At 40.8% G+C, this 24,425-nt stretch overlaps 1 protein-coding gene across 1 annotated transcript in view; it reads left to right on the forward strand.

The window, feature by feature from the left end:
• PARD3B (par-3 family cell polarity regulator beta) overlaps positions 1-24,425 on the forward strand; it is a 657,306-nt gene that overhangs the window by 378,996 nt on the left and 253,885 nt on the right. Inside the window, exons 11-15 of the mRNA XM_065413438.1 lie at positions 1,486-1,671; positions 10,640-10,810; positions 17,987-18,116; positions 22,323-22,428; positions 24,293-24,408. Of these exons, the coding sequence (XP_065269510.1) occupies positions 1,486-1,671; positions 10,640-10,810; positions 17,987-18,116; positions 22,323-22,428; positions 24,293-24,408 (709 nt within the window). The remainder of the gene's footprint in view (positions 1-1,485; positions 1,672-10,639; positions 10,811-17,986; positions 18,117-22,322; positions 22,429-24,292; positions 24,409-24,425) is intronic.

Genomic DNA, 24,425 nt, shown 5'->3' on the forward strand with positions numbered 1-24,425 from the left:
AATCAAGGTTTATAGTTCTAGCTCACTGAATAGTATGACCCCTCCCTCAGACAGTAGTTACTCTCCATCAGCAATAGTGGCATCTTAGATACATGTAAGTGAATAATGTATTCAATTGATACTATTTCAATGGTTGACATTCACTTACATTTAGTTTTTACCCTTATCTTTTTTGATCACACCTCTTGCTGCCCATGTATGATGTTAAATGTATTGTATAGTGGCCTCAGTCCACTGCCAGTTGGACCAAATAATAAACTTTAAGGTCATAAAGGAACCATTATGATTATCCAGAAACCAGCCCCACAACTGGCGCACATTGATACTGTGTGGACAATCTCAGCAGAGATGGCAAGGGTGTGGGGCGTGAACTTCCTTGTACCCATCGAGGTGGTACAGTAGAACCTCTGAGTTACAAACACGTCGGGAATGGTTCGTAACTCTGAACAAAACGTTATGGTTGTTCATTCAAAAGTTTACAATTGAACATTGACTTAATACAACTTTGAAACTTTACTGTGCAGAAGAAAAATGCAGCTTGTAGGCTATCTTAATTTAAATGAAACAAGCACAGAAACGGTTTCCTTATCTTGCCAAATACTTTTTTTAAACTTTCCCTTTATTTTTTTTAGTAGTGTATGTTTAACACAGTACTGTGCTGTATTTGCTTTTTTTGGTCTCTGCTGCTGCCCGATTGTGTACTTCCGGTTCCAAATGGCTGATTGGTCAGTTCCTAATTCTGGTATTTGTAACTCTGAGGTTCTACTATACCTCCAAGTTAGGTTTGAGGAACATTGGCAGGACAGTGTTGAGAAGTTTTCACTCCCACTTCCAGTGTGGTGCCCACTTCCTGTGTGGATTAACAGAGGACTTCAGTCCAGCACCTTTGAGAAATGCTAACTTCATGTTCTGCTTTTTAAAATGGTATTTTTCTGCATATACCATTTTTCTATTAATTTTGTTTCTTACGCTGCTGCTCCAAACTTTAAAAGATATCCACAGCATGCACCAATTCATCCACTAAGGGTGCAATAATTTTTTAAGGATTTTACTTAGAGCGGTATGAAATTTAACCACACAACTCCTATTAAAATCAGTGAGCGCTACATGTAAAGGCAGTGGGAATTATAGGAGTACATTTTTAATGTAGCTGTTTGTATATGTTTGAAATGCAGAGTCCTTCGCCTTAAATGTCCTTCAGCATCAAACTTGTAGTACCTTGAACTGAAGTGTTTCCATATTCCATGTAATCATATTTATAAATATTTTAATCATATATATTAGGTCACAAAATCATGTGATCAAATCATAGGCAATAGCCCAAAAGCTATTGACTAGATAAAGGAACTATGGTGCAAAACTATTTTTAGTTACATGAACCTGTCCAAAGATTTAGATCTGGGAAACCTAGAATGTACTGTGTTAATATTCTCCTTTTTTTTTTTTTTTTCTTCCACTGTTTTCATCTTTCTATTTCTCCAACAGAAAGGAGAGCCCAACTGCAGTGTTCTTTCACTGGAGACCACAGAACAGCTGACCTTTGAGATACCCCTGAATGATTCAGGTTCTGCTGGACTTGGTGTCAGCTTGAAAGGCAACAAATCTCGGGAGACTGGGGCTGACCTTGGGATTTTCATCAAATCCATTATCCATGGAGGTGCAGCTTTTAAGGTATGGAAGAATTGTATTAGCTCTTGTCTGTGGTAGCATTCAGATGTTCACATGCTCTTCTAGGAGTTTTTATTGAGAGTTCTTGTCTTCTCACTTCCAGAAAATTACTGGAATGCTCTTCTAAATAGTGCTAATTCCAACACATCACATAATATCCCATGTACATTAACATATATAAATATATATATTTAGCTCACACACCAATATTTACCTCATAGTTAAGATTGCTTAAGTGTTTCTTTACTCTATAAAAAGATCTTACAAAGATGCATACTTGTATTGAAAAAAATGTATATTTTTCTCCTTTTTTTTTTTTTACAGTGATGTCAGAATTAAGGCTGTGCATTTGAGTGAACTTTTGCGGAATTGACTGTGAGCTTTGTGGTTAGTGTATTTTGGAGTGAAATGGGCTTTGGGTAGAATTTCCAAAAGTGCCTAAGTGAAGAGGACTTAGGCCTCCTTCATCACATAGGCATTTTTGAAAAGTCTACCCTTTGTCTCAGGCTACGTCTACACTACGGGGGGGGATCGATTTCAGATACGCAAATTCAGCTACGGGAATAGCGTAGCTGAATTTGACGTATCTGATCCGACTTACCCCGCTGTGACGCGATAAATCGATCCTCAAGAGATCGATTTCTACCCGCCGATCCGGGCGGGTAGTGAAGACAAGCCCTTAGAGTTGAGGAGTCGGTGATTGTATTTGGTGGGGGTAAAAGATGTGAATTGAGGTTGGTTTGGATGTTAATGTTGCCGGTGATTTCCTTGATTTTTAATTTGTGCTGATAGGAAATACACTCGAGCAACTTTAACTGTACGTTAATGGCATTTTTGGTGTGAGAATTTCCTTGGTGTGTGGTGTGGTGGTGGTTTTGTTTTAACAACAAAAGTTTTAAGTAGTCCTGGTGTGTAAGTACTGAAGGGGGAAAACTAAGCTCTGGTAGATGTCATGAGGCACACCATACCAATGGTGGTTACTGCAGTGGGACTCTTCTGCTTGTAGATTTTTATATATGGGGTGTGTGGGTTGAGGGGGGATTTATAGCTTTATGGAATGCGAAGGAAGGAAGATAGTTCAGGCAAGCTCTTTTTCCAAGTTGAAAGTGCTAAACTTTGCATGCTTAAAATGTCTAACATGGAGAAAGGTGTTTCTCTGTCCCTGTGCCCCCTATGCTGCCTTCTCATTCCACGTCTGTCCCCGACCCCTATAGGTGCCTTCTGTACCCTCTGAAGTTGCGGCTTCCTTGTTATCTGTCATCCTCTAAATCACCCATTCCCCTTCGTTTTTTGTAGACTTGCTAGAGTTTGAGACTGAAAGCCCTGAACTCACATACCTAGCAAGGTCTGTCAGAATGAATGCCGATCTGGTAAAGGTGTTTAGACTCCACAGTGCAGTGCAGTGTAAGAACCTGGATAGGATTGTCAGATGGGGAAGTGGCCTTGAACATTCAGTACTCTGCCAGCCTCCGTGGTGCAAGAAAACAAACCAAAACAAAAGTTATAACAGAAAAACCAAATCACATTTTATATTTTTATTTTTCCTCACAAATAACTCCAGGTTGGGCTTTAATGCAAGTTGAAACCCTTGTGAAATTGTACATTTGTGACTTGTGATTGTGATGTTATGTGACCTTGGGGGGGGGGGGGGGAAATCGGTGGAAACCTGAAAAGAGAGATTTTAAACCTTCTTGAATTGTACCACAATGGCACTTAAAAGTGTGAAGTGCCATAGACGATTACAGTTCTTGCAAAAGCCCATTTTTGAGAGTGATTTCTGTGAATGTTCCTGTTTTAATTAAGGGATTCATACCTTGCTTTAAGTGGAGAACTCAAAACAGTCGTAACTACTGAGCCATTAGGGCAGTGGTGTCCAAATTGTGGTGCATGCCCCGCTAGGGGCGTGCGTAGGAACTTTTTTTGGGGGGTGGAGGAGTGGCGAGGCCTGGGCCAGCCCCTACGGGGGGTGGGGAGGGCTGCCACCCAGCCCCACTCTGCCCCCAGCCATAAATCCACTCTGCCCCCGCTCCACTGCCAGGCCATCTCCGCCTCTAGCCCCAGCTCCTCCCCCATCCCGAGTTCAGCCCCCAGCTGCACCTTCAGCCCAAACTCCTCTGCTGAGCCAACTGTGCCGTAATGGAGGGGATTCCATTACTGGTAGGGGGTGGGGGGAGGGCATGACAGGAAAAGTTTGGACACCGCTGCATTAGAGCATTTCCGTAATAGCGTATTGCATGTAGCATTCTCTCTGGGCTGCTTTTAGTCTTTCCAGAGTTCCAAGGGTGACACCGCTGGACCCATAAAGCAGTGTAAAGACAATGAAATTACAAACTTATTTAGTGTTCACAAGAATAAAAATTCAGCAAGCCTGTGAGATGGAGAATAATGTATTCAATCTGAACTGTCAGTGGAAACCTAGTTTGTCATATTCTTATTCCTTGCCAATCAAAATATTGTTAGTATTATGGACAAAGCGTGCCTTAGTTGAGGTTAACAACAGTTGCATAGAACTGATGTCTGAGCTGAACACAAACTGATAAATCACAACATTATGACTTGTTCATCTCTCTCATGGAAGTAAGGACTCTTGTTCACTTTTTTGATTAAAAAGCACTTGAATAACTTGCTAATGTTTAGGAAATTTATTGGCAGCAAATTCACCAAATAAAATGTGAATAGAGATAGCTTTAGTGAAATTAAAAACAAGAGTCTTAATCATCTTGTCATGTAATACGTTTAGCTGTTTTGGATCTAAAATGTAATATTTTCTTTTGTGTTATCTCAGCAGATCTGAACAATTCTATTTTCCGTAGAAACACCTTTAGTTCAGTTTGTGTAAATTCCTCTCCTGACACTAGCCTGCTGAGTAAGACAATTCACAACATTAAAAACTACACAACCACATATTTACAGCTGGTGTTAAATGCCAGATGGCATCAATCAAGGCATTAGCCTTTATATGACTGTTTAATACTTAGTTGCCTTTATTTACCTTTCCAAAAAAGGAAGGGGGTTGTTTTTGTGACAGCAAGAAAATTGGTTAACCAAGAAACAAAGTTTATTTCACTGTTGTTGTTTTTCTTTGCTGGGGTTTCAAGCATCAGAATTTTACCCACATGACCTACTCCCCTTTTACCAACAATGGGATGAGCATTTTTCCCTGTTCTCCAGTTCTAGAATTGTGAGAGGGTTTTAAACTTTGTTTATTGTAGTATTGTGAATCCATGTATAGTTAGAAACATACATAACAGATTTAAACTAAAATATTAACAATTAACACGTCTGCCAAATTCCTCCCATCATCTCCCCAACTCTTTCCGTTGCTGTTGTTTAGAACAGTACATTTCCCTTTGTAGAGCGTGAAATTATAAAGAACATAAGGGAAAGAATACATATAATTTCTTTCATTCTAGGGTCACTGTTTGTTTCTTTTCCCACCTGTATAGTTGCTAGCGCAGTACTTTGGGATAGATAGCTGTATCAGAAATGGATCTATGGAGGTGGTACTAAATTGTATGTTAAAGATTTTAATAGATTTTAATCTATGATAGTGCAGCCTGACTACAGTGCTATTATCCTCATTTTATAGGTGGGTCACTGAAAGACACAGTAACTTGGCCAAGGTCACAAAGGGTAGGGAATTGAATCCTGGTCTCCCAGGTCCCAGGCTAATCACTGGACCATCCTTTCTCTCACTGTACTTATATATGAATGCACTATTAACTACTGGGCAAAATCTGCTTACATTGCTCTAGGCATGAACCACCCAAATGACCTGTTAACAAAAGTTCCATTTCACAAGTTGTTACGTTAGGGCCAGTACAACCCTTAAAACCAGACTGGATACAAAACGTCCTTTCACAAGGAGGAATAACATGCAGCAATGGAAGGGGGCAGTCCAAAAAGAGGTTGCTCATTGTCCACGCCTGCTTGGAACAGAATGATAAATGAGTTAGACAAAGCAAACGTGGTAAGATAATGTAAAGAGTATCAGAACTCGTATAGCTGTTGCTATAAGGAACATAACTTTTGGAGGAACAAAGAAGCCAGGTTTTCCTATAAAGCCTAGGGACTTCCTCAGACAGACACACACTCATGCTGTTGCTGGACATACAACCCAAAGCTATTCTCTGACTACCAGCTGGCTAGCTCCTCTCTCCTGTTTAGAGCAAAGATAGTGGGAACTTTCTATGTACTATGAAAACAGCCTTCTACTGACACAGATAGCAAGTCCCACAGTCACTTCCAAGTCTGGATCTTCTTCAGAGTAGCCCAGTATGATACAGCCAAGTCACCACACCAACCTGAATTGTGTTATGTAAATAAAGCTACTCTTTCTGAGTTTCCAAGTCTCTATATTCCTGTGGTTGGATATCTTGCACAGCACAGTCGACACCCAACTGTGAACAACTATAAAATTCCTTGCATCAATTTAAAAAGTGTGTGTGTGTGTGTAGGTATGTGTAAATCAGGACTTCTAACATTTATGTTAAAAGCCTTGTGTATTGGGAATTTTAAATTCAAAGCTTTTATTTGCACTTATTCTGAGCATTTGCCCCTGCAGTTTATTGTACTAGATTCTAGAACCAAAAACACTTGGATTTAAGCACATGTATTGCTTTTCAGTAAACCAAGGTTCTTTTGTGAAATTGTGACTACTGCAGAATCAAGACGTTCATAACCCTTTAGGCATGAGGATGATCTCAGTATCTCACTTTTGTGGCTGGAATGTAAAAACGAATCTGGTCTTTGTTATATTGTTAGATGTTACAGTTTTGAAAAACAACCTCCTCCCACACAATCACAATTGGTCTTCAGAAGAGCATGAATACAGGATTTGCAGATCAGCTTGAAGTCATCAGATTATTTCTTACCCTTTTACAGATCACACATACCAGCAAGAGACCAACAAATTTGTCTCAGCATTGCAATAGATGTAGTGTTACAAATTGGATATTTATTCATGGAAAGTGCCTTTTTATGCTGTCCAAATGTCTTTAATGTGTCAGAGTTTGAGACTTCTTTCACTGATGTCTATTTTCCAGAATGAAAAGAATGTATTAGGTTATGTACAAAATGCAAACAATTTGGTTGGTTAGTATTATCTCTTATCAGTCTGGACAGAAGGTCTGAAGACGGGCCAACATTTTTCAATGACTTCTGAAATTTTAGCACAGTGATTTAACTCACTTGTTTGAGCAGGCAGTGAAGAAACCCAGTAAAGAAATTGTGGAAAATGTAGGGGGGAATTGAAATCTTTAGGCTAATTTTTATATATCTTATAGATTTTAGAGAATCCCAACTCATGCAGTTTACCCACAGAAACCACCAGAATACCTAGTGATCATTGGATAACTTAACTCCTCCAGCCATTAGTGTCTTAAAAAAAAAAAATTAGTGACATGGAAAAACTTAATAATCCTAATAAGAATCCTGATGCATTTAAAGAACCGTACAAGATTAAACCACTGTTCTACTTGATGATTGCTCTTTAATGGTCCACATCAACATCCTTTTGTGATTTTTGCAAAGAATGTACTCTTTGGCTTCAATAGCTATAAGTGAGGTATTACCAATGTACATGACATTTGCAGTTATATAGGACAGGATGCTAAAGATGCTTTCATCTGAGGACAAGATGCTACGGTGCCTATTGGGATGAATGTGCTTAGATGCATCCTCTCACTCTTTAATTGTATTGTTTTCAATTTCCTGTCTTGTACATATTGGCAGGGCACTTGGGATGGAATCCTGCTCCTCCTACACACATCCTCCTCTGTAGAGGAAATGCAGTAGAACTACTACTGTAAGCTTTTCAGGGCAGAGATTGTTTCTTCCTGTATGTTTGTACCACATTCAACACAATGGAGTCCAAGTCTCTTTGGAGGCTCTAGTTGCAATAGTAATGTAAATATTAGTAGTTAATTGTATGGGGTGGGTGAGGGAACAGAATGGCTGCTCTGAATGCCAGGAAGCAGTTCACTCAGAGGGAAGAAGGTCAAAGGTGGTCCCAGGGAGTGGCCAGAGTGTGATTTAAGGGGGCAAACTCCACATAGGAGAATACAGTGCAATGGCCACTATTACAGTCAAAATGCTAAGTGTCCTGTGGCCTGCCTACAAATAGAGGTGGCCATAAATTTACCTTTTGCTTTGATTCCCCACATAAATCACATTTACTCAGACTATGCCAGGGGACATTAATTTCATTCTTAATGACTGTGGCCCACTTGCAGGTTCAAAGATAGAATGAAAAAAATACCTAATTTGTTCAGATTCTAAAAGTTGTTTTCCTAATCAAAAGGCAGAAAGAAACCTTTTAGAGATAAAAGGAAAAGTACAAATACTATACAGCAGCACAAACATGTAGCTTGTCTTGAGCCAAGCGGATTATCTTGCAATACAGTGTACTAACACTAGACCATAACACCAGTAATGTGCAAATCTGAGTTTGAGGGTTGTTCAAACATTTTCCCCACTCCTCAAAATCACAGAAAGTCTCTGTGCTAAATAACTTTCTCCCGATCCCCTGCAAAAACAGTATTCAGCTGCCTTCCAACTGTTTATTGTCTTTGGTGGATTGGTTTAGTAGTTCTAAATGTACTGCATTGTAAAACATGTAGGACTACTTTGCTTTTATTCAGTCAATCATGTCATGAGCTTTGCATTTAAGCCTACCACATTTAAAGAGGTCAAAAGAGCTTTTAAGAACTAAGTTTATAAAAGACAGCCAACATTTGCAGAAATACTAAATCTCACATGAAAGAATTGCAAAGCAAAAACAAGAAAGTACAGGAGTTTCTAAGACTGTACTGATTAAAAATAATTTATTGGCATATTCCTGTATGTAGGCTAAAATTTGAAAATGTCGAGTGTGTACTTGTACATATTTGTGAAAGCAGCTTCAACAGATTTTTAAGCAAGAGGGCTTACTCACAGATATATCCACAGAACAGGAAAGAGACTATGGGATTGTACGAGAAGAATATGAATCTGTTTAAAAAAAAAAATCAAAATCTTTAGAGGCTTACAAAAAGGCGGCTTCTTTTCCCCTCATGCTCCCCTTGAAATCAAGGGAATCATTATTTTCAGTGAATTTTATTAGGGCACAAAGGAATTATAACTGATGTGCAAGTAATCAAGGGCCCTGTCCCAAAGTGTTAATTCTTTTCTCTCCCTTCACCTTCACATATCCTAAGGCACCATTTTTTGTATGGGGTGGAAGGGTGGAGCTAGCATATTCCTTTGGCTATATGTAAATTTATGTTGGCATCAAACACAAACAATAGAGTGTTTTCCATTATATTCCTCCCAAATGGTACTACTGCTTCCTGTGCTCTTTTCCTGGTCCCTCTCTACGAAGGTCATAATCATCCTTATTTTCTTCTGTCCTTTCACCCTCCCTCATTGTTTCACTCATCTTCCAGTCCTCTCCTTCCTCCTAGTCCCTTCCTGTTTATTTTCCTTTTCTGGCCTCTATTGTTCCGTTTAGTACTATGACACTGCTTTCTCATCGTACCCTGCTCTGGTAACAGTGATTGATTCCCAGTTCCAGCTAAAATAATACTTAAGAAAACTGGGTTTAACATGGCTACTGTCACTCACACAAAAATCATTTAGTTAGACCTGGCAGCAATGCTGCAAGAGTTAATTGAACATCAGTGCGATAGAAAAATAAAAATGGAAACGTATACACATTTTGGACTGCACAGCTATGAGATGTATAAACAGTTCTGATGAGGGCATTATGAAGAACACATAAGTGAGCCAAATTCATTTTAAGCCAGCTAATGTTTTTTTGGTCCCACTTCCTTTCCTGCTGTTCTTTCAGCCCTTCTTCCCATTCATGATAGATTTCTTCAGTCTCAGCCCCTTTCTTTTTCTTCTTTCAGAGTTCTGACACCAACTTGTTAGTTGTGAACTGACTGAACTCTATGGGTATGTCTTCACTACCAACGTAGCGCTTTAACATGGCTTTGTAGTCACGGCACCAGTGCTGGGAGAGCTCTCCCAACGCTGTAAAAAAACCCACCCCCATGAGGGGAGTAGCTACCAGTGCTGGGGGTGCGGCTCCCAGCGCTGGTGCACTGTCTACACTGCCACTTTACAGCGATGAAACTTGCATCGCTCAGGGGGGTGGTTTTTTACACCCCTGAGCGCGAAAGTTTCAGCGCTGTAAAGTGGCAGTGTAGACAAGGCCTAAGAGAAACCTTCAATTCTTGATCAGCAGAATTTCTCTGTATTTTTATTTCTCTGTATTCTCTGCATAGAGAAACAAAAAAATCATTCACAGATATTAATAAAAGCAACAATATGCCTACTAAAGGCAGAAAATAAGTGTCCATACGTTTATTATGCCTACAGCTGTCAGCAGACTCTGGCAATTAAAGTAAATGGATTTCTTCAAAAACACAAACCGCTCTAGATGGCACAACTTCAATTTTGTTATTGGCAGCAGGGTTAGCTGTTAAAATACATGAAGAGCTTTTCATTAAAATGTGGATGCTTTCGTCTTAGTGACCATTCTGTATGAGAACACTTCCTTATATGGTGGCATATTAACTATGGCATGATGAGCACTACAGGACAGAGTAATTTGTGGAGCTGTATCATTTCTTAGCAGATTCTGACAACAGATGCACAGAATTTAAAAATATGCTGCAATGTTCATTCTTGGTTGTACAACTGATACTAACAGATGTGGTATAAGTTCTCTATCCCAGAGTCCATATTCCCATTTTCTTCTCTTTAGGACTGGCACAAAGTGCCTATGTTTTTGTAATTGTCTCGTGAACTGTACTTCTCAAATACTGGGAATTGGCCAGCTAGCGCTACCTAGACTTTTTACGTAGACTTGGTGATATTTACAACTGGATTGTATGTAGCTTCTAAGAAAGAAACACGACTGTATCTTGCTCTCCTATATATGTTGCCCCTACATGGTATTACTTTAATATTTTTGGTTGCCTTCTAGGATGGCCGCCTGCGAATAAATGACCAGCTGATTGCAGTGAATGGAGAGTCTCTTCTGGGGAAATCCAACCATGAAGCCATGGAGACACTGAGACGTTCCATGTCTATGGAAGGGAACATTCGCGGGATGATTCAGTTGGTGGTTCTCAGGAGACTGGATAGACAAATGCAGGTGATGCAAAAAACTTGTTCATGAGTTAGACCTCCTTGTGGTAAGCAAAGAATTGTATTCACAGTTCCATTAATAATAGTTATTGGGGCAATTCTCCATCCACCATTTTGAAAATATCTTCCTATTTCTATGTGTGTCTTAAAGATACTGGGTGAAAAATCTTGGCCTCATTGAAGTCAATGGCAAAACCCCTAATTGATTTCAATGGGGTTACAATTTCACTCACCGTATGGCTTTAACTAACACTTAAAAAATAAACTCATTTAAATTATAGTTCTGACTCCCTAAACCTGGCACATCCCTGCACTGTTCAAAAGAGCACTTTAGTACTTGTATTAAGCAAAGCCACTTTTTAAAAAAGTTACTACAGTTTTGAGTTCTTGAATTTTTTGAACTCAACTCTAGGAAATGAGGTAAACGATCTGTCTGTGTGCCTTTACTATTCTTGTAAAGAAATATGCTGTCTGCCCTTGGCTTCTGGAGGTGCTTATCCACCCGTCACACTAATTTTAACATTCACTTTTAAATAACAATTTTTTAGTGGATTTTCAATATATATACTGTTCACAAGAAACAGATACAACTGTGATTAAGATCAAAAAGAAAAAAGGGCCTTTAGAAATCACATGATAGTACTCTGGGTGAATGTTCGAGAATAATATTTTGTGTATGTATTTATATATAAAAGATAAGAGAGAATGGTTGTTCTGGGGAAGGGAAGCTGTCTTCCCTTAAGCTGTGAATAGTTAACTCTATATGGTAGATTCCACTTCACTAGTTATATTTAAACTTGCTTTACCTCCCACCTGGATTGACATTAAAAAAAAAATTGCTAAATTTTATACTGTTACTGCACTGGGAAGTTGCTTTTCACAAAGGCTGTCTCATGTGGATACACTGTGACACAGCAGAGGGGAGACAAGGAAAGCAAGTGTGTACTTTACCTGGGGCATTTTCTGAGATTACTGGCTAATATTTTCAAATCTTTTCCTGTAGGAGACATAGACCCTTTGTAGTCTTATTACCACAATTAGACAATCAATGGTGATACCACTCTAGACAGGTTGAAAGCATATTCTAGGGTTATTATACTTAAATTTAAGAAAGCAAATTGATTCAACTGTAGTTATCTTTCATGGTCTGTACCTTATGTAAAACCAGTATTATGCATTTATATTTATTCTGTGTTCTGATGAAGTATGAATGATAATCCACCTACTGAGAAAACTAGAAAGAAAGCTTATCATTGCTACCTTCTATTTTTAAAAAGTCAACTTTGGCAAAAATACTACAACTGAATTATTGATGTAATAAAAATACAAGAAGCTGCTTTTCATAGTCAAAGTATATAGTTTTATACATTACCCAGATGTATGAAACACATAAACAATTCTGACACATGCCCTGTGAAGAATACATAATGAGCTCTTGATTGAATCAAATTCATTTTAAACAGAAATTAATTTTTATAGAATGTGCTCGAGGTTCAATTGTAATTCCATTTGAGGCTGGAGACTATAGCAAAATGGGCCATGACCCATTCTTTCCCTTCCCCAAAACCATTTCCTGCCTGCTACATTCCAGCTTGGTATAAGCAGAATATGTTTTAAAATCCATTATTTGTTTTATTGGTCAGGACACTAATGGAGGCCTTCCATGACAGCTCTGTTTTACAAGCTGGTTACTGATCAGTTGTTGGGATATCGATTGTGTCATTTATCAAAGAGCTGGAAAAGCAGATTTTTTGGTTTTTGTTAATTTAAGGCTGCCTCTCCCAGTGGGTCCCCATCTTTAATTTAGTAGTAGTAGTTTGTATCAGTGCAGGGGTTGATTTAGCCGGCATTATACTTGCAAAAGGTAATAGATGTGGATCACTTGGCATAAGGAATAAGTGTTAAATCTTTCCAATGTAACAAAGAATTCTGGTACACCGGAGGCATGTACAATTGTTAACAATGGGTGTTCCCCATAATAAAGAGACTCTGAATATACTATTTAACTGTCTGTGAATGGAGCATTCTAATGAGGTGGAGGGGAAAACAGTCAACATGTTATTTGGCCAGTGGCTACTGAAAAAAAAGAAGAAGCTTATGAGAGTAGGTCTGTAGCTGTCTCTGTGTTGTCACCAGTAGGATCTCAAAATTGATGAAGTGGTCTTAGTAAAGGTGGCCTTATGGCCAGCCTGTCTTTCTCTGGAAAATCACTAGTCTTATAAGGCAAAAGAAGAACCATATAATGATCAATGGCAAATGGCAACGCTCACTGACAGATGTGAAAGTGAGAAGGGGTGCAGATGTTGGCAGCGACCACCACCTTGTGACAGCTTCCATCAAGGTAAAACTGAGAAGTGTGGGTCCACCAAACAGGGGACAGAGACATGATGATATTGACAAGCTAAAGTCCCTTGAAATACAGAAAGCCTTCGTTCTGCAGTTAAAGAACAGGTTTGAAGCACTTGCAGATCCTGATGAAGAGAAGGGGAATGCAGATGAGGAGATCAACAAGAAGTTGGACAAAGTAACAACAATTTATAAACAGAGCAGTGAAGCCTGTCTAGGCTACAGGCAGAAGAGAAGGAAGTAGTGGGTTACACCTAGCACGTGGAACGCCATAGTAACCCTGAAGAAAAAAGTTGTAGACACAAAATCCCAGAAGCAAAAGGACAAATACCATGAGCAGTATAGCAAGGCACACTGGGAGGTTAAACGCCTTGTGAGAGCAGACAAACTGCATTATATTGATAATCTGGCAACACAAGCAGAGGATGCAGCTGCTTGTGGTGAACAAGGAACCGTCTACAAAATGATGGGGCTTATCAGTGGTAAATGGCAGACACCAACAAACACTCTCATCAGGAACAAACAAGGACACCTGCTAACAATCGAAAAAGAACAAGAAATGCGCTGGACAGAGCATTTCAAAGAATTGCTGAACAGGGAGCCACCTAAAGAGGAAGCAAACATCCAGGAGGCAGAAGATCTTAATATCAACAAAGACACCCCAACTAAGGAAGAGATCATTCAAGCTATCAAATCCTTAAAAAATGGGAAAGCTCCTGGCAAGGATAACTTGAATGCAGAATTGTTGAAGGTAAATCCTAAATTAGCCGCATCTGTCCCGACCCCTCTATTTACATCAGTATGAGAAAGGGGAAAAGTGCCAGATGAGTGGACCAGTGGGGTTATAGTGAAGATACCAAAGAAATGAACTCTCAGTGATTGTAATAACTGGCGTGGTATCACACGTTTATCTGTGCCAAGCAAAGTATTGTGTAAGATCATAGTCCAGTGTATATCAGAGGCAGTTGATAGTGTTCTGAGAAAACAGCAAGCTGGTTTTCGGAAAGGGCGTGAATGCACAGACCAGATCTTCACTCTACGAAACATAATAGAACAGTGCTTAGAATGGCAACGGCAACTCTACATAAATTTCATAGACTTTGAGAAGGCTTTTGGTAGCATTCACGGGACCAGCTTATGGCGCATTCTGTGGGCGTATGGAATTCCTTTCTATATAATCAACGTCATCAAAAGCTTCTATTTCAACTTTACATGCAGTGTTGATCACAGTGAGCTCAGTTTTGAAGTCAAAACAGAAGTACGTCGGGGTGTGTCATGTCTGCAATCCTCTTCAACATTGCCATCGACTGGGTAATGCGGCGTAAAACAGAAGACATGTCAAGAGGCATTAAATGGACACTCTTCTCATCCCTTGAAGACCTGGACTTCGCAGATGATGTCGCTCTTCTATCACATACCCAACACCATATACAAGAAAAAACAATCCGACTCAATGCATTCAGCCAGCACATTGGACTGAAAATCAACTGCAATAAGACAAATATCATGACCTTTAATGTTGCCTCACCATCACCAGTACGGATAGAGGATTATGTTCTCACCAATGTAGAAACATTCACATATTTGGGCAGCACCATCAGCCAGGACGGAAGAACAAGCCAGGACATCCGGAACAAAATCAATAAAGCCAGGAACACCTTCAGGAGCTTAAATACAGTCTGGAAATCATCAAAATACAATACCAAAACCAAACTGAAGATTTATCAGAGCTGCGTACTTTCAACACTACTTTATAGTGCAGAATGCTGGGGACTGAGAAATATGACATGTCCAAACTGTCTTCATTCCATACAACCTGCCTCAGCAAAATCCTCCGTATCTTTTGGCCCAGAACGATCGCAAACCAAGATCTATTGACACAGTGCAGCCAAGAGGGTCTGAGCACCATCATTGCCAGGAGGTGTTGGAGATGGATCGGTCATGTGCTTCCGATGGAAACTGATTCCATCACCAGAATAGCAATAAGATGGACACCTAAAGGCAAGCGGAAACGAGGCTGCCCGAAAACAACATGGCAATGAGCTGTGGAAGCTGAGCTGAAAAACCTGGGGCATAGCTGGGGAACCATTGAAAGACTTGCCAGAAACAGACTGGAGTGGTGGAGCTTCGTCACTGCACTAAACTCCAGAGGCGTAATAGGAACATGATGATGATGATGAAAAGTTTCAAAGGCAATTTAACCCAGTCTCCCTTGCTTTGAGCATAACTTTGCAGGCATGCTCACTTGCATGCATTTTTCAGTACTATCAGTTATGCGCATAGAAGATAAAAGTTATACACACAAAACACATAATCTGTGTGCACAAGTGATAGTACTCGAAAAGGGATGCATAAGTGTTGGTGCCTGTGTTACACACTCAGGACCAGGCGTGCTGTTTAAAACTGGAACATTTTATTAAAACTGTAATCAGAATCAGGCAAACACAGAGCTTGCAAAAGCCCACTGCAATAGAGGCCTTGGCTACACTTGCAAGTTACAGCGCTGTAAAGCCTCCCCCAGCGCTGTAACTCACTCCCCGTCCACACTGGCAGGGCACTTACAGCGCTGTATCTCCCTGGGTACACCGCTGCAGGTACTCCACATCTCCGAGAGGAATAACAGCTGCAGCGGAGTGGCTACGACTCACGGGTGTGAGTGTAAACGCTTGCAGCGCTGTACTAATCACCTTGTCAAGTGGCCAATCCTCTCGGTTGTTGTGACCAGCTGCAGGAATGCGGAAGTGCCGGTTTCAAAGCTCCTACCACAGAGAAAAGCAAACAGTTTGCAGCTTGCTTTGAGTGAGTGAATGAATGAGCAGGGGGCCGGGAGTTCGGAACTTGCAAAATAGAGAGCGGACATGCTCCAAAAAGCACTCTCTTTCCCCCCACACTCCCTGTCACAATCCACCCCACCACCCCGTTTTGAAAAGCTCGTTGCAGCCACATGAATGCTGGGATAGCTGCCCATAATGCACCGCTCCCAACACAGCTGCAAATGTTACAAGTGTGGCCACACCACTGTGCTGGCAGCTGTCAGTGTGGACAGACTGCAGCGCTTTTCCCTACTCAGCTGTACGAAGACAGGTTTACCTCACAGCGCTGTACAGCTGCAAGTGTAGCCAAGGCCAGAGTCTTCCAGGAGTGCTAGACTCTCTTCTGTCAACACACCCTGCTCCCTTTGACCTCTTCAGCACAGTTCCTTGCCTTAAAACTCCTGGCCCACAGGCCATCTGTGGCCCGAGAACCTCTCCAATGTGGGGCTCCAGCAATTTTGGGGACGGGTCTCTCCCTTGGCCCCGCCTGCCACCCCCACGCGTGCTACCCCCCGCGCGTCCCCTGGGCGATTTAAAATGGCCCTGGGGCCCTGCCCACCACTGGCATCACAGTGGAGCTGAGTGGCTTCCGGCTTGCTCGCTCCACGTGGCTGCCGGTCCCTCCCTGCGGCCCCGGGGCGGGGCTGTGCCTCTACGCACTGCCCCCGCCCCAAGCACCCCTGCAGCCAATGGGAAGCTGCAGGGGCGGTGCCTGGGGGCAGCAGCCCCCGGAGGCTCCCCGGCCCGCCCTGCCTTGGAGCCCCAGGTAAGTGCTGCACCCCCTGATCCCCTCCCAGAGCCTGCACCCACACCCCGTCCAAACATACTCCCTCCTGCCTCCAAACTCCCTCCCAGAGCCTGCAGCCCCTCCCCACACCCCATCCTGTCCCCAATCTCCCTCCCAGAGCCTGCACCCCCTTCCCACACATCTCCTCCTACCCCCAAACTCCCTCCCAGAGCCTGCAACCCCACCCCCTCCTCCTGCACCTCCACCCCCTGCACCAGTCCAGAGCCTGCATCCAGCACCCAAACTCCATCCCAGAGCCTGCACCCCAGACCCCCTCTCCCACCCAAACTCCCTCCCAGAGCCTTCGGCAGGTGGGGGCGGAGTTTTGGGGGGCGGGTTCTGGGCAGCATGAGTGACACTCTTGGCCCATTGGCATTCCATCTACTTCTTACTAAAAGATTCTAACATACATGTTCTAAAATGTATAAGTGCTACACCTGCAATATGAAATCCGCTGGCCTAGGTGAAGTCAACTTTGTAAAATGAAGGCCAAGTGGAGGCTCCTTTCTGGTTATGTATCGGCTTTTCAAAGAAACTACAATGTTGAGAATATCATTCTACCTGGTAATAATTAGCCAAAGCATTTTACTGTCTATATTAATAATTTCCCCTGTACAACAACTACAGAAGTGCCTTTTTGGGTTTGTCCCAGTTTGATAAATTGTGCATTTTTTAACAGCAACTGTCAGGAGAATAAATTAGGAGCTGCAATATGGATATGGGGTGGGGGGGGCGGGGGGGGAATATCTCAAAAGAAAAACAGACTAGAGGTGTGGCAAAAGTTTGTTCAGCTGCCAGCCAGAAGACCTGGGTTTAGGGGTTACAAGGCTGCTTTAGTGTGTGATCATCAGAGCATACACACTCAGTCTCTGAGTGAAGGGAACCAGCTGGCTGGCAAAGAAATATCACTGGCATTGCCTGTGCCCTTATGTTGACAATGCCACAAGCTGCCCTCGCAGATGGAGGAATAACATGAAGCCAGTTGTGGGTCAGAAAAGAAGTCCTTTTCTCTGTTTATCATCCTTAATGATCATTTCTCATGTAAGGGTAATCTCTTTTTTCATGGTCAGCAATGGTCTGAAGACATCTTTCATGTTTCTCATTGCAGAGTTAATAATGTACAATAAACGCCTGACAAATAATGCCCAAACCCCAGTGTGATTTAGTGATTACTGTTCCTTGGCTCTGTTGGACATTTATTTTTTACATTAAAATATGTGATTCTGTTTCTTCTTAGGAACACTCAGATCATGGGTTTTTTCCAAAACGAGCACTTGAGGGCAGTCAGACCTTTACCACTATCTCCAGGCGTAATGATGCTGTCCTGCAGCAATTTGTAACTTACAGTCCTCAGGAAAGACTAAAAGGTATGTACTGTACAGCCTTCTTCATGCCAAAAAAAAAAAGTGCTCTTTTTGTTTTCAGAAATCCACATCAACTAGAAAAACAGTTAATTAGAGTAAGTGCAGGCTCTGTTACTTTGAAGCTTGAAGATCTGGGGAGGGTGGGAGAGCTGACTCAGAAGTCGTGAATTAAATTCCTGGCACACGTTCCAGTTTAAGTAACAGTTTCTAGCTCACTGCCCAACACGTAAGTTTGGATAAAAAACAAATGATGATTGCAAAATATATATTGTCAAAATGTTTATTTTCTATACATCCTTGATGGGTACAGTGATTATTTTTAAAAGCAAATTGTCTAGTTTGTGTCACATTTTATAATCCAGTAGGAATTTATACTATACCATAATATTCATAAGATTTGCTATTTTAAAGACTTAAAATATTTTTAAGGTTCGAAACAGACCCTTAATGTACAATAGAATTAGGACGTCATATTTACATACCCCATTCCAGACTTTGAAACTAGTAACTATAATTTTCTTAGTCTGTAAACAGCTGAGTACAACACCCAGCTTTAACACTGACACTTTATGTTCCTACCTCCTCCCTGTACCAGCAGAAAAACCCCACTGGCGGCCATGTATAGCCTTGACTCCACAAGGTATTTAAGCATATGCCTAATTTTAAGCATTTGAGAAGTCTCATTAGGTGTTCTCACCCATTCAGTGGGACTCCTCATGTTCCTAATCAGGCACTTTTTAAAGTACCTAGATAAGGATCAGAATAAGTCCTGTTTGGAAGAGCTATACTTTCTGAGGGATCCTAGCAGCAGAGGTTGCTAGTGTGTGTCTTTTTGTTTTGATCGTTCTTTGTGTGACATTTTTGAGGGGCTAAAGGAAGGAGACAACCCACCACGATGTGAGAGGTGAATGGATGTTAGATGTTGAGAAGACACCACAGACATAGGGCAAAGAGAGACCCCTTTATGAGGGAGGAAAGAGAGAGAGAGAAACCAAGGCCTGGGAAGATATGGGTGGTGTCAGTCAAAGGGCTAAGGAGAGAGAATTTTAAATATTACTGAGAAACTAAGTGAAGTATCTTTGTATTGTGACTTACATTTAAAAAAAAGACTTATTTAGTGAAATCAAATAGAATTGGGGGGGTGGGGCCGGGGAGAATGGGACACGCATTTGCCTAGAGTAGCAAAATATCCAGTAGAGGGTTCTGTATATCAGAGCTGAAATCCTTCAGGTAGATGTGAGCAGAGGATATGGCCCTAAAATAATACAGTGCACATACATGACATGTATTTTACTGTAGAAATAGTTGTTTAATTTTGAACATTTAACCTACTTTAACCCACATTCCTCTCAGTGTTACCCTTTTCTCCACGCCCACCCCCATATCATTTGTTACAAAAAGTTTTTGCATTTTCTTTTATAATAGGCTCCGATCCTACAATGGTATCTGCACACGTGAAACCATGCAACCCCACAGGGCCCCAGTGAACCCAAATGTGCTTGTGTGTCTTCCCACACTGAACAAGTTGCAGGATTACAGTCTTATATCAGATACAGGGATTGTCTCTTGCTATATGTTTTCATGGTGCCTTGCCCATTGCAGTTCCAGTCCTGATCTGAAGCTTTGGGTGCTACCATAATGTAAATAGTAATAAAAGACAGCAGAGATGTCAATACAATACCAGTGTGCCCAATGCAAAAAAAAATTTGTGGCAGAAGTTGAATTGTGTTTAATAAATATACTCTCAGTTAATGTTTTCAAATAAGTTACTTCTAATACTAGTCACTGCTCTACACATAAGACTGTTCTAGAAGCTCAATAAAAATAGATTGAAGCTTGGCTTATTAATACTAGATTTTTTTTTAAAGGATCTTTTTTATTATACACGAGCAAGATCAAATGTAATGTCTGAGGAAAAGCTGTTATAGCCAAAACATTACATTTGGTCTTGCCTGTGGATATTTCAATAAAGGAGGGTTTTTAATCCAATACTGAAATGCCAATGTTCAGTCTATTTTTGCATGAATAATGCTTGCCACCCACAGGTCCCTACTTTTTTTTCTTGCCAAGCTGTTGTGCAGAAATAGCAGTTTTAGAACAACCTCTTCGAGAAGCAATACTTCAGTGCCAGCAACTTCACATTTCTGGTGCTGAAAGATTACTGGAATCTGCCTCATCAGAAGCTCTTTTACATCCAAAAAATGATCAGAGTTGCAAGGGAATTGATGTCATCTCTCTGGTTAAGAAATATTGTAAAGATAAAGTATCTACCCTACAATAGCTTCGCATGCTGAATCTTCATGGATGTACAAGTATCTACATTTAAAAGTGGCATGTGTGCATGAAAAGATTAATTGATATAGAAAATAACTATTACTATTTTATTTTAAAAAAATTGCATGCTGTAAAAACAATACCAGAAACATTCCCTACTCCAAATGGCATAAAACCTAAGGCCCAACTGTCACAGTTAGTGAGCTACTTGCACTGTTGACCCACTTGGTCTCTTAGAGCGCACTTCCCTCATGTGTCTACCTCAAGCCATATCTTCTCTCCTGGATTGGAATCATGCAATTCTCCTATTCTCAGATCAGGCCTTGGGCCACAACCTCCTGTAATTTAACCATGCTTATCTTAGCAGATCTGATTTATCTTCAGTACCTGCAGCTTTGTCCCCTCCAGGTGCTATGATAGTGGTAACCAGTGACCAGACAGCCATCTTAAAGCAAAGTGTTATTTATTTAGAACCAAAACATTTAAGAGAACATATTTTAAAATAATAAGCCAGTCTGTATGCAGACCTGTCTACTGAGAGCTGACCATCTCTCTGATGTTACTGTGGCAGGCCCATGCCCAGCTTCCTCAGACTCTCTGTGCAGAGCCTCTCTTTAGGCCACCCTGTCCCCCGGGACAGCCCTTGACAGCTGACCCCTCCTTCTCTCCTGAGAGGGGCTTTTTAACTGTTTGGTGCCTTTTTTGGTTTCTAGGCCCTGAGCCTGGCAAAACAAGCCATATATCTTCATGGGAGACAGGATATAGGATCCTCAAAGCTAACAGCTGTCTTCATTGTCTCTCAAGTGTGTGCTGTGGAGATCTTCTCTGGAAGCCATGGTGTTGCCTTCCTGCTTGTTTTTTTCAACAGCCTTTACTAAACTAGATGAATATATTCATTCAGGAAAGTCTAATAGCCCAATATACTGTAACTTCACCTCATTGATCACTTCACATGTATCATAATTTGATGAATACTGTATCAGTATTAATAGATTATTACATGGCAGCTCTGCATCCACCACACCAACCCTCAAATGTACTGAGTACACACCATTCCCACTGAATTTCAGTGGAGTAAAGTCTGGGAATTTCAGGGCACGCACTATATTGCAAAATGCACTTGGTAACTCACAGGATCAGGGCCTTTAGGGAGGGAACTGATGTAATAGATTAGCTTGTGGTATAGGTCAATTTGGGACAGTAGGAGTAATGCTGTCTAGAAAGGAAAAAGGGCAGGTTGGAAGGATGAGGGAGTGAGAACACGCAGTGGAAGAAGTCAGTATAGTCACTAGTTTTTCTCCAGAGATGCTCAGTAATGTGAGACCACAATGGAAGTAGCACATAATGGGGAGGTCAAGGGTGGGGCTTACGGGAGCATTCAGAATGGCATGAGAGGGAATGAGGAGTTACGGGGAGAGGGACAGAGTTGAAAGTGGCAATCATGATGCTGATGGCAGTTAGTGACGACAAGGAGAAAAGGTGAAGGCTAGGAGAAAGAAAAGTCAGAGATGTTCATAGACTGGTGATCACAAAGGAAGTAAGTGATAGGAAAGTACAGAGTAGAAGGAAGGAATGATGGTGAAGAGGAACTTGTCATGTTCGTGGTCGTAGACGGGTATTACAGGAGGAATTTAGACAATGATCCAGGGCTTCCTGCTTATCCATCCTGTCATGGGATAGTAGCAACTTTTCTTTTCTCCTATTAAGAACAGAGAAGGAGAAGAGGGAGATATCTGCAGGGAAGGCACCTTACTACCTATCTGGGAGTTAATAAATGTTGCAAACCAAAAAACTTAAAACAGTTGAACTTACTATTATTTAGTTAGTTTAGGTATTTGTATAATTTGTGGATCACTTCAGGCCTTCCAGTCCAGTTATGGATCAGTGAACTGGTGTAATATAATTGCTGCTCCTACTTTGTTTAACCCTTTTTAGTTTCAGAGCTGACTATGTCTGATCGTGGTAGTGCCGAGAATGAAGTTCCACCTCCCCTGCCCCCACATCCCAGTGAGGAGCTGCTTTCTGAAGATTATAATCATAGGTTTGGATTAACTTTTTATTGCAGTTATTTTTATTATTTACAGCTAGGATGTCTCAGTTCTCACTGATAATTGTGATGTTATTTCTCATTGATTAAAAGCACTGTTATTGTGTGTGTGTGTGTGTGTGTGTGTGTGTGTAAGTAGATGTGGAATCTGCACCATAATAGTTATGGTCAAGTTGACATTTCTGCAATATAAATCATGCTTGGTTATTTTGGAATTTAATATCCTGTCTATTTCAGTAGTTTTCAAATTATGGTACATCTATCACTCTTCATTGGTACACAGATTTTTTAAAAATAAATTATTTTCATAATCATGCACTATTTTGCAAAGAAAACAGTATATCATACAGTTTTTTCTATAACCTTAAACCAGTGGTGGGCAACCTGTAGCCCTTCAGGGTAATCCGCTGGCAGGTCGCGAGACAGTTTGTTTATATTGACCGTCCGCAGGCATGGCCGCCCGTAGCTCCCATTGGCTGGGAACGGCGAACTGCAGCCACTGGGAGCTGCAGACGGTCGTGCCTGCGGACAATCAATGTAAACAAACTGTCTCATGACCGGCCAGCGGATTACCCTGATGAGCCGCAGATTGCCCACCACTGCCTTAAACACATCATACCCCGGTAGATTCTTATAATTTTTTTCATTCTGTTTTACTTAATGTAGGTGAATTTCATTGGTGTCAATTTTGTTTTTTTAATATGATGTTCTCTTGTCTCTAAGGTGTATAACACACTCACACATACAAACTAACATAAACAAGCAAACAAAATCCTTTGTAAACTAATCAAATGATGGGCCAGATTCTCAGTTGCTTTACCCTCAGTGAGGATTTGGCTACATATCTCCTGCAGACTGGGAAGGAAGGGAGGAAGAGAGAGAATGTTATTCTTATTTCTCTTTTTAAATATTTCGGATATGCTCATCTGACATGGATTGAAACTGAGAGTAGAGCTGGTCAGAAAAACTTGGAACCATTTTCTGTCAGAAGATGCAGTTGCAACTAAATTGAAATGCTTTGCAAAATTGTGTCTGTCTTGCTGAAATTCCCTTTGGGGGAAAAATGGGCGGTGGGGAGGAATCAAATTCTTGAAACATCCTTTTTCAACGTTCTTTGAATGAAATTTTCCAGACTTTCGTTTTGAAATTACTTTTGTTTGAAATTATCTTAAAATTTGAATTATATGTTTTAATATAAAATCAAAATGAAAACAAAAAGTTTTCATTGAGCCAAAATTGCTTTTTGGGGGGGCAGGCGGGGAGAATTTTCCTTCATAGAGAATTTTGAAATTTTTAGGTTTCATTCCAATTCTAAACTGAACCAAATTTCAAATCTCAGTCCTTTGTGAAACAGAATTTTGCTCCTCCATGCAGGTTTATTTCTGGTGAGCTTCTGTGAAATGGCGATGGGGGGGGGGGGTGTTTTTAAATGCCATCATTCACATAGATTGTTGACATGTCAGAGAGAGTGAACCAGGTGCAGGGGCTGCATTTTGTGCAACCTATTTGGTAAACAATTCAGACAGGAGGTAGTTAAATAGAGCTCAGCAGAAGAGAAAACAAGACTGTTGGCACTGGATATTTCCCCTTCTGTTCTGTTAAATAAAATCATATTTAAATATTAAGCATGTAAAAACAGCAGTTATCTTCACGGAGAATCTGTATTCAAATATATATAATTAAATACATGTGAGTAGAGGTGCTAAATCTCACAAAAGAAATGTGACAATCAGAGATTGATTTAAGATGCATGATTACAAACAACTGGAGGGGAAAATACATTTATATTGTGAAAGTTTTAATTACTTCACTTGGTTTTGTATTAGTGCCTAAATGTTTTGCATGGCTTTTTCCACAGCTCTGTAGTGGATTCAGCAGCATATTTAACAGATCAGAACATCAACTTCAGGTCTTTGACAACAGCCAAGCAGCCTGAATCAATTAATCTGAAAACCTCCAAAAGCATGGATCTTGGTAAGATGGAGGGGGGG

The sequence above is a fragment of the Emys orbicularis genome, chromosome 11, assembly GCF_028017835.1.
Source record: "Emys orbicularis isolate rEmyOrb1 chromosome 11, rEmyOrb1.hap1, whole genome shotgun sequence".
NCBI classification, from domain to species: domain Eukaryota; kingdom Metazoa; phylum Chordata; order Testudines; family Emydidae; genus Emys; species Emys orbicularis.